The 10,822-nt window shown below is 35.4% G+C and overlaps 2 protein-coding genes across 2 annotated transcripts; one reads left to right on the top strand and one right to left on the bottom strand.

Moving 5' to 3' along the window:
* Window positions 1-1,789: 1,789 nt before the first annotated feature.
* Window positions 1,790-3,733, bottom strand: LOC130630261 (uncharacterized). Its single transcript, XM_057443686.1, has 2 exons — window positions 3,598-3,733; window positions 1,790-3,469 (listed from the first exon to the last, which is right to left on the bottom strand). The coding sequence occupies exons 1-2, from the start codon at window positions 3,707-3,709 to the stop codon at window positions 1,869-1,871; spliced, it is 1,713 nt and encodes a 570-aa protein (XP_057299669.1). The 5' UTR covers window positions 3,710-3,733; the 3' UTR covers window positions 1,790-1,868.
* On the top strand, window positions 1,865-4,804 carry LOC130630265 (uncharacterized). The gene is made up of 2 exons (XM_057443692.1): window positions 1,865-3,738; window positions 4,041-4,804. The coding sequence occupies exon 2, from the start codon at window positions 4,065-4,067 to the stop codon at window positions 4,713-4,715; it is 651 nt and encodes a 216-aa protein (XP_057299675.1). The 5' UTR covers window positions 1,865-3,738; window positions 4,041-4,064; the 3' UTR covers window positions 4,716-4,804.
* Window positions 4,805-10,822: the final 6,018 nt, after the last annotated feature.

Here is a 10,822-nt window from a genome sequence, read left to right as displayed (position 1 = left end):
GGTGATGAAGCCCAACTTCAAGGGTGCTATCTGTTTCTCGGAAACACTGATGGGCATAGAGATGTCCAAGATCAAGATCAAACTGAACAAGCCAATCTACCTAGGACCGGCGATCCTTCATCTATCAAAGATAGTTATGTATGAGTTTCACTATGATTACATGAGACCAAAATATGGTGGGGATGTAAAGCTTTGCTACATGGATACAGATTCATTCGTTTATCATATCAAAACCAACGACCTCTACAAAGATATCGCTGATGATGTGCCGACGAGATTTGACACTTCGGGGTACGATAGGAGAGATGGTAGACCTCTACCATTGGGTTTGAATAAAAAGATCATAGGTCTGATGAAGGATGAGTTAGGTGGTAAGGTAATGACGGAGTTTATCGCTCTTAGAGCGAAGAATTATGCTTATAAACAGCTATGTGGTAGTGAGGATAAGAGGTGCAAAGGAGTCAAGAAATGTGTGGTGAAGAAGACCATAGGATTTGATGATTATAAGAGATGCTTGTTCGATGGTGTGAATATTTACAGAGAACAGATTACCTTTCGATCCATTAAGCATGATATTCACACGGTAAAAACAAATAAACTCGCTCTAAATGCAGATGATGACAAAAGAATAATAGTAGATGGTATTACCACGTACGCTAGAGGCCATTATAGACACAGTTGAATCCTATCACTGTAATGGGGGTACACGGCGGGGATTGGGGGGGAGTGGGGGCCCGGGGGGGATTGGGGGGTTTGGGACAGAAACTCTTCTATCGTTGATTTAACGGATATGATCTATGATTTGACGTAAAATGGTAAAGTGCTAAGGGGATTTTTATTGACTCTTCTATCGTTGATTTAACGGATATGATCTATGATTTGACGTAAAATGGTAAAGTGCTAAGGGGATTTTGTCCTAACATCAGCATTTTCCTATCTCTCATGTGTTTACAATCTATTATTTTCAAAAGTATCAAATCTTGGATTGCTTGAACCAGAGAGAGCTGATCTGGAAACTCCTGATATGGCATTGTTTTTTAAATTCCATGAATACCAATAGTCCATCCGACAGATAAATTCTATCAAAATAGGGGTCTAAAAGACGTTTTACTCTTCGTTATATTAGAGTAATTTTCAAATTTTAATCAATGAATCAAAGAACTAAATGGTAAAGTCAGAAGAAAAGCGAAAAATAACCAGAAAAGTATAGTGTAAAGTTTGGATCAATCATTTAGAAAATGAGAATGTCCATCCGACAGATTTTCTATTATTCCTACTATACCTTACTAAAGGGCACCTGGTTGTTATCTCAAGCTCGTGATTCTTTTACTAATGTTTTGCTACCGTGCTACGCCTTTTTATACATTTCAACGTTTGAACGGGCTTTAGATCAGGGGAATCGAATGTTTCTAAGAATCGAATGTTTTTGAGAATCGAATGTTGTGAAAAAAGTATAAAAGGAATGTTTTTGTCATTTGGTACTCTTTTTTAACGAACGAGTTATCAATCATGGGAAGACTGAAACTAAATAGAGCGAGGCAAACAAAGAATATACCTTAAGGGAACTTATTTTGGCGGGAACTAATTTTGGCGGACGAAGGAAATCTAAAAAAAATTTAATTTTGGCGGGAACTAATTTTGGCGGATCAACGAAATTTTTAATTTTGGCGGGAACTTATTTTGGCGGGTGGCGGTTTTTTTTAATTTTGGCGGGAACTTATTTTGGCGGGTCAGCGGATTTTTTAATTTTGGCGGGAACTAATTTTGGCGAGTGAAGGATTTTTTCAAATTTCAACGAAAATTTTCTTTGGTAAAGATGTAGAAATAAGCATTACAAAGCAAAGAATTTTAAAACAAATACTAAAAATCTACTCTTCTTCATCGTCTATGATAATGTCAAATGCATTCCGACTAAAGTCTATGTCATCCTCGTCACGCGTGTACTCCTCTTCTTTGTCATCGTCATTTTCGACTCGCACGTTGATGAAGCTATCCTTTAATAAATCTGGCGCATTGATTATGTCGGTTATGGGCTGAGTAATTACACTATTGCTTTCTGGCAGCGGTGATAGATCTTGAAAAGGGTCAAGGGATTCAAGTGAAGTGGATCCCATGCGAACTGCGTCGTAAATTCCAGATGCTTTCCACCCATTCAAAACGACTTCACGGCCATCTGCCGAAGTGATATGGTTATAAAACTGGAGGAGCCAACTTGCATGAAGAGGCTTGATGGTGGTCAGCTTTAATTGAATATTTATATCTTCGATCTTTTTGTTAAGGGATAGCTCTTTCTCGATCTGTTTTGAATACCATTCAGTGAACAAATTTCTCATGAATTGCTTGCAATGATTATTCACAGTAAGATCCAAGGGCTGGAATATATGTGTCATGTTACTTGGAACCAAAACCAGGAAGATGTTGTTCTTCTTCAGCAATTCGGTAACTTCCTCAGTAATTTGTCCTCGAAAGACATCGAATATTAGAAGAGCAGCTTGCTTTGGGTTATTTAACTTCTTCCTCTGGTCTTCAACGTGCTTTAGAACGATCTCTTTGATGACTTTGATGGATTCTTGTGTATTGCTGTAGTGTTTGGGATTAACGCTTAGTGAGAACGATTCGGGGAATTCAAACTTTGGGAGGCTTTGATTTGTTTTCCCCCCATATATCAGTTGCATTGGCAGAAAAGAACCATCAAGCGTAATAATAAAGGTACCAGTAAGGCATCTTTTGTCGGAAGATCCAACGATAGGGACGGACGATGAACCCTTTTTCGCCATGGTGTGATTCATTCTTGGAACAAACTTAAGAGGTGTCTGGTCCAGATTCATAACAAGTTGGTGAGGGATGCTGTGTTGTTCGATGGTCGAAACAATATCGTGAAGAAATAGTAATTCGCACTCCTTTTTGGCTCCTTCAGTGATTTCAACTTTGGAGGTCGTTTTCATTCTTTTCTTGAAACCCATTCTCTTGAAGAGGCTTTTTGCCCAACTGTTATCAATTTTAATATGCCCCAACTCAAATTGAGGGTTTCGTGATATTAGAGCTTTCGCTGCAGCGGTTGCAACTGTTCTTGAAACAACACCTCCTCGATTTCTCAGTGCAATTAAAAATCTTTGTACCATCTCATCTAGACTGCCAAGGAACAGAGGTCTACCGCGTTTCAAAGGAACAAATTTGGTTACCACGCTACGTTTTTCTCGGGTTGAATCTTTCAGCTCTTTTTTGTAAAGATTGCCAAATCTTCGAGCTGTACTCTCACTTAACGGCCTGTCTTTGGTTTGAAACTTTGTGATTGCAGCCGCACCACCATGAATCGCAACATATTTTCCGATATCAAATCTTTCTTTTTCTGACCAACGGTTGTATGATTTTTTGCCACTGGATTTAACATTTTCAGTCGCGTCTGTAACAGCTTCGTAGTCTAACGAACCAAGGGATGATTCTTGCTGGAAGTCAGTTGGTTGTGGGCCTAAAATGAATAAAACGAACCACTATGTAATTGCGAATTTTGACCAAAAATTAAAAATTTTCAAACAAAGAAAGAAACTTCTTCGCAGGTAGGTATAACAAAAAAAAACATCAAAGAGAAATACTTACTTTGTTCCCTAGAACTGTTTGAAGGTGTTTCGTCTGAAGTTTTTTCCTTTTCAGCGGCCCTTTGTTGAGCTTCTTTCTCTTGTAATTTAGCTAACTTCCTGATGTAAGACATTTTGAAAGCCGGGAGATAAAAAAGGAAACGTAAGTTATCTGTATCCTGTATATTTACTCGAACATAAACATTCCATTCACTTGGCCTATATTTACACTAAAAATCGAACAAAAACATTCTTTTTTTCTTGGCTAAGGCCCGTTTAGACTACCCAATCGAACAAAAACATTCTTTTTTTCTTCGCTAAGGCCCGTTTAGACTAACCAATCGAACAAAAACATTCTATTTAATTGGGAAAGTTCGGTCTACACTGACAAATAGAACAAAAACGTTCTATTTTCATGCTAGGCAATTAAAAAATCGATCGATTGACATTTTTGTTTTTCATCAGAGCTAGAAAAGAAAAGACGTCCATATGGCTTACAACAAGACGTTCGAGTTTACAGCTGCTGTCAGAGGATTCCATTATTATAAAACTTATTGGAAACCTGAGGAAAATCAATCACTGGACTGCTTTCATGAGAACAACAATGTTTTCGATAGATTTGCAATCAAAGTTTGTGAATTCGGAAATGACAAACCAGTTGGCCATTTACCCAAAGAAATCTCAAGGGTTACAAAATTTCTTCTGGACAGAGGAGCGTCTATGAAATCCACGTTGACAAGTGTACACTATCGAAGATCACCTCTCGTTCAAGGAGGCTTGGAGATCCCCTGTAAAATAACTGTTACTTTACCAGGGACAGTAAACAATCTTTTGGTTCTTGCAAGATACCAACAACTTGTAGAAGCCTTGTATACAGAGCCGAAAGAGGAATTGATTCTTGGTTCGTTCTTACATATTGCAGTTATTTTAGATGTCGTGGTTCCAACCGAAGAGAGACCAAAGCGTAAAAAAAATACAGCCAAAAGCCAAAGCAAAGAGACGAAAAAGCAAAAAGATATTCGAAACTTTTTTGGAAACACCTCAGCTGCACCAGCCCCAAAAAGGCAAAAAGTTAACAACAAACCTAAAAAGTCGTCACCATCGTCAAGCAAGGACTTAGAAATCATAAATATTGATTAAAAATTATCTTGTATTAGAGGTTTATTATGACATAATATTTCTAGCGCAAAGGTATATTTCTAAAAGATATAAAAAATTGAAAAAAAGTTGATTTTTGTCGATTTTTTAAGGGGAACTTATTTTGGCGGATCAACGAAATTTTTAATTTTGGCGGGAACTTATTTTGGCGGGTGGCGATTTTTTTTAATTTTGGCGGGAACTAATTTTGGCGGGTGAGTAAAATATTTAATTTTGGCGGGAACTAATTTTGGCGGATTTTGCCCCAATCCGCCAAATCCGCCAAAATTAGTTCCCGCCAAAATAAGTTCCCTTAAGGTATAAAGAAGTATCGAGAAAAGAATGCAGAAAAATATAAGGAGAAAGACAAGAACAGAAATAAACTTGAATATATGAAATACGTAGAGTCCAAAAAATATGAAGAACATCTAGAAAAAGACAGGATGAGAAAGAGGGAAGCCCGAGAGAGAAAAAAAACAAGAAAATGAAGAAGCAAACAAGAAAGACCAGGCTGTTAACAGCAACGAAACTGAACCAACAGCAGCTTTTACAACATACCAATCGTTACACCGAAGTGTCGGCAAAGTTGAAAAGCTCTTGCCAAAGAGTCCGAGAAAAAAATGTGAGGTTATCAAAGGTTTGGCTCACAAATACAAGCTAAGGATTCAGTTTGGAGCAGGGGACGGCATTAATTCACGTCGACTACAGCGAGAGTTATAAAAATAAACAGCAGGATGAAATTCAATCTGCATATTTCGGACAATCTTCATTCAGCTTATTCACAGCGTGCGTATATTTCAAGCCAATCGCTTCTGCTGAGTTGGTCAAGAAGCCGGTAACAGCCATTAGTGGGAGTAGTGATCATTCACGGATCGCATCGATGACTTGCGTACACATAGTTGAAATTGAAAAGTTTGTGCAACTGAAGAAGATTATTTTATGGAGTGATGGCTGCGCCGCGCAGTTCAGACCTAGATTTGTGTTTAAAATTCTTTCACAATACAGATCAGATTTAGATCTAGAATAGCATTTCAACGAGGCCCACCATGGAAAGGGGCCAATGGACGGCATCGGTGGCACCATTAAGAACGTCGTTTTTCGACACGTTAAAACGGGAAAAGTCGTTGTCAATTCTGCAAAAGAATTTTGTGATGCTGCAAATCGGCTTGTTCCTTCAATCACATCACTCTTTCAAACAGATCTACTTAAAGAACCGGAAGATATTAACAAAGCGCCGAAGATTCCAGACACATTGAAAATCCACAAATGGTCACGGGAGGTTGTGAATGGAGGATGTGAGTTGAAGTTTTTTTATTTGTCTAACAATAAAGAACCATTCAAAATACAACAGTAGAGTGATAATCGTATGCTAGAATGTGGCCATGAAGAAAAAGAATATGAGAGTTTATCTCTTATGAGGAGCATTTGTGCCCTGTGTGCTGGGTCATACGACCATGAAAATGAGAAGGAGGATTGGTTAAAGTGTTCAATATGCCTTCAATGGTTTCATGAAAGTTGCTTGTAGGTTATTTCAAATCATTTATTACGAATCTTTAACTGTAATGATAAATCTGTCGGATGGACTTTTCTTAGATTCCGTGACAATTTCTGCTGAGGGAAAAAGGATTTATAATCAATGAAAATCAGATAATTCAAGCATGGAAATACGCCTTGCAAAATATAGCAAAATTGAACATCTTTTTAAAAATATGATTTCAGCATATCGATGCAAACATTCTTTATTTTTAAGTGATTAATCTATCGGATGGACAATTTACCTTTTCTTGAGATTTCTAGAAATAAAAACTTTTTAGCTTCAACTCATTTACTGATTCGAAAACAACATCCAGTTAATAACTCGCAAAGACATAAAGAACTCGATTTTTCAAATGTTAAAATTTCGAAACAAAATTGTCCATCTGACAGATCCTTCCGACAGATTTATTGTATAACCTTGTAATGATATTTGTTCCATAAACATTTTTCTATGGTATATTTTGTCTTTTTGTTTTCATTAGATATATATTAATGATACCAGAAAACTTCAAATAGTGATGTCTTTTGTCCCTAATTTGATAAAAATCCAGGTTAAGTAGCTATTTAGCACCATAAATTGAAAATATATCGAATCCTTCCGACAGAAATAGTTTATGGTCGATTAAAGAAAAATGGAAATAAAAATTGCATCTTATTATCTTATGGCCTTGTATCTTTTGAAGTATTCAGCAAATCTCATGAAAGCCCAACTTTTTGATATTATTCCCTAAAGTATCAAAAATCAATTTCGAAATATGCTCATATATTGAACAAGATGCACTTTTCCCCTACGCTTTCCCATACACTAACTATATACGGCCTTTTCGGGAATTTAAAACTTAACTGTTCCAAGATTGAGTAAAATTAACTTTAAATAATACATCAAACATAAATATTATTGTAGTAATAATCGGGTAGCGCAATTATTCTTACTTGAATTTTTCTTTTGCGTTTGTGAATGCATGCATTGCAGCAGGGAATAATTTTCAAAATGGACGCAAAAACACAGCATAGACAAGTTAAGAAAAATTGATGAACGTACGTCGAAAAATTTGATTGCAAACTCGTATGTTGTCATTGGCCAGCGCGATAATTGGATCGATAACTTCAGCGTTTGGCTTGGACGGAACAACTGCAGCGACAGTGCAATTCAGAGAAGTTGTTTGTGCGAGTATCACTGGTAAAGAAATCAAAAATTGTAAGGTAAATTGCAACAGAGATCCAGCAAAGCGATTTGCAACTGGCAAAGACGAAACGTAGGTAAGGAAAAGGTTTAGACATACTTGGCGCTAAACAAGGCAAAATTACAGCAACATAAAAGCAAGTGCGATACATGGTCAGTTCTTTAATAGAACTACGATATGTAGATACCTGAAAAAACTTATTGCATTTAAAAAATGGTAATATAGTCTTTACTGAAAGATAATTGTTACTACTCAAATGTCAACTTAAAAGTTACTACCCAAATGTCAACTTAAAAGTTCGTTTATAGCACGTCAAATTCATTTTCGCACTTTTTAAGTACAAATTCAGTTTGACGTTGAACTTTGTTTTGCTGCTCCCACAACCAAAAGAATATCTTTCTTACCTGCTTCAAACTGTTTTTCTTTTTTGTTGCGTCAAGATTTTCACAGCTAGGTGATTAATAAGCGAGACAAATTAATAGATGAAAAATGCCTAGTTGTTATTAGACAAATTATGTCACTATGTCTTTGCTTACGTCTTCCATCTCATTTAAATCATCAACTAAGTTATTCGTGTTATCTTGTAAACTACCGATGATTTCATCTACAGATAACACGGGCTCAGTGGCATCTACAAAATCATCTAAGCATACAAAATATTTTGGGAGTAAAGTTGCTAGGGGTTACATAGTTTTGCCAAGTCTGACCTCACTAAATGATCTTCTTCTTCCGATCTTCTCGTACAAAATTGCCATCCTACTCCCGGACCCACTTCTCAAACAAATCCGTCCAATTTTTTTCTAATCGCAGGTAGCGAAAGGGCAGACTCTTTAGATTTTTAAACATCATGATTTAACCTCGCTGATAACAAACATATTCTCAGCAGCCATGTCAGTTGTCAACACATTTTTCACTCTTTAGATGCATCGTCCTATCTGGCAACGCTTGAAAGAATAGCCGAAATTCGTCTGTGTTATATATGTTAGCAAGTACATAGTCGAACAGTATAATATTTAATCTTGATAGATGGAATATTTCTTTCAGTTTTAAAAAATCCGTGATTCGAAAAACAAGTTCAAACGTTAGAATTCCGGATTTTGTTTGAACGTTGAGTAAAAGTTCCACTTAGGAAGTTGTAATTTAGCTTAAGAGACCAGAAAAATGGTTTCACTTACCGAATTTTTCACTTATCCGAGGTTTCACTTATCCAAAGAAATAAAGCGAGTTTGATGAGGCAAATCCAAGGGACCAGGAAAAATGGTTTTACTTAAGGAAAGTTCCAATTATCTGAGCTTCCACATATCAAGCGGCAACTGTACTTTTGTTGTGTTACAGTCCCAGTGTAAACTGTTTGAAAAAAAATCCACGAATTAAAATTTAAAATAATAGTTAGCGTCTGCAGAATGTTTAATTTAATAACGGTGGTTTCCTTAATCGTTTGAAACATTAAATGGTTTAGTACTTTCTTTCTAAGTAATTGTTTATTTCTGAAAATCTTGACAACAATCTTGAAAAGACGTGCTATTTTCTTGTCTTCACCCTCCATCTTTTACAGGGATATCAACACAATAATAAAAAGTGGAGGGAAGAGAGAGAGTTTTGTGATGTATACAGGCCCACCATGTTTGGTCGACACGCAGGAGAAAAATTCAACTTCTAAACTTGCAAAAAAAAAATTATTTAGAATTCTCGACACTTATTTTTGATGAAGTTTCAAAAAATATGCGGTAGTTATGATAAAAGAAAGAAAACATTTTTTTGCATTTTTTCAGCCTCAAATGTTTTTATTTTCATTCGTCCGAAAAAGTTAGATGCGTCGAACAGATAATAGGCAAGTACTTGGTCAGACTAGCGGTGAAGATTTTTAACCTTTGTTAACACATACGTTTATGTTAGTAATTTTTCTCTTTTTTGTCTTTTTTTTTTTTTTTTTTGTAAATAATTTTTTTAACGACCTGATAAACTAAGTTTTGCATATTTTACGAAACCGTATAATTTCGGTCACTTTTGGGTTTGATTTTTTCCCTATCATTCCTTCCGTTGTTCTTCTAACTTCACTTCCCTTTTATCTTTCTCAAAAAATGAATTCTTACTCATCGATATCAGTTACATCTAATTAGTTGCCATAACAACTAAATACAGTCATTAAAAACATGGCGGATACCGTCCTCCGTTAATTTTATTTAATTTTTCAAAATTTCTTGATATATTTTATGTTTCCCTGTTTTTAAAACTTTTTAAAAACAGAATTATATGTTCCGAAGCTAACCTTAAATCGGGGAAAAAACACGGAGTTTTTGTCAGCCAAAGGAAATTTTAGTCACCAATACATAATTAGTTGATGACTGCCTTAAACTTTTATAAAACACATTTTCTTTTTTTTGGTTTATGTTTCTTTAAGTTTGTATTTCTTTAGAACTAACGATAAAGAAAAGTTGTTGTTTTGCGTCACCTAAAATTCTGAAGGGAAACAAGAATAAATAGCTTGATTAGGCGAATAAGTATTAAACTATAATAAAAGACATTGTACCTCATTACACTGCATTCAATTAAAGTGATTATGAGAGGTGAGAGGTGAGGAAACATCCTTAAGTTTAAACGTATTGTAAACAATTAACAAGATTTTCAATAAAAACAGATTTTAATTGCGATTTTTTGGACGGAGGTCTCGTCCATGAGCGTTGGAATTTAGTTTCAAGTTTAAACTCAAAGTTTTTGCAAATTTATTAAAAGTTTTTTTTTACAATACGGTTTATAAATTTCTATCCTCCTGATAAGAATATCAGGCTAGGATTTTAGGTTAAACAATAGGTTTAGAACAATAAAAAAATAAGAATAATATAACCAGTGTAGAAATTTTGGTGTTCTGAAAAAAAAACGTGTATTCGCTTTATACTCATCTTTTCATTTTATATTGCGTCGCTGTTGCTTTCTTTTGGATTGTACTAAAATGAAACTAGTTGGATGTAGCACTCGTAGCGTGTTAAGATAGCTGCTTTATCTTCCAGATAGATAAAAATAATGGTACTACTTTTTAATAGCATGGTAAGCTAAGAATCTGCATATGCAGTGCTAGACCAACCATGGGTTCTTAAAGTTCTCAAAATTCTAACCAGGTTGGTCATTAGTCTTATTTTATTTACTTTTTTAAACAATAGACATATTGTTTTTAACCTGAAATCATAGTCTGATATTCTTATAAATCATAGTCTGATTATCTTATAAAGCATGTTGTTATAAAAAATGCCTGTATACTTTTAATTTAATAAGGATACGGAATTTACAGAGAGGCATAGAATTTCTTTAGAAGTATCTATATTGACCTTTAAAAGTCTTCGAAGGACGAGCTCCTTATTTCAGCTGAGAAGCTCTCTAGAAATCGGTAGTAAG

This window comes from Hydractinia symbiolongicarpus, chromosome 2 (genome assembly GCF_029227915.1).
Source record: "Hydractinia symbiolongicarpus strain clone_291-10 chromosome 2, HSymV2.1, whole genome shotgun sequence".
Classification (NCBI taxonomy): domain Eukaryota; kingdom Metazoa; phylum Cnidaria; class Hydrozoa; order Anthoathecata; family Hydractiniidae; genus Hydractinia; species Hydractinia symbiolongicarpus.
Note: the sequence above shows the minus strand (reverse complement) of the source record. Positions and strands in the feature narration are given on the sequence as shown.

What these genes read in the sequence shown, in the direction of transcription:
- LOC130630261 (XM_057443686.1), bottom strand. Translation starts at nt 3,709, where the DNA reads ATGTCTTACATCAGGAAGTTAGCTAAATTACAAGAGAAAGAAGCTCAA. An exon ending in AAACAGTTCTAGGGAACAAA is followed by an intron (nt 3,470 to 3,597) that starts GTAAGTATTTCT and finishes TATTCATTTTAG; the next exon opens with GCCCACAACCAACTGACTTC.
- LOC130630265 (XM_057443692.1), top strand. Translation starts at nt 4,065, where the DNA reads ATGGCTTACAACAAGACGTTCGAGTTTACAGCTGCTGTCAGAGGATTC.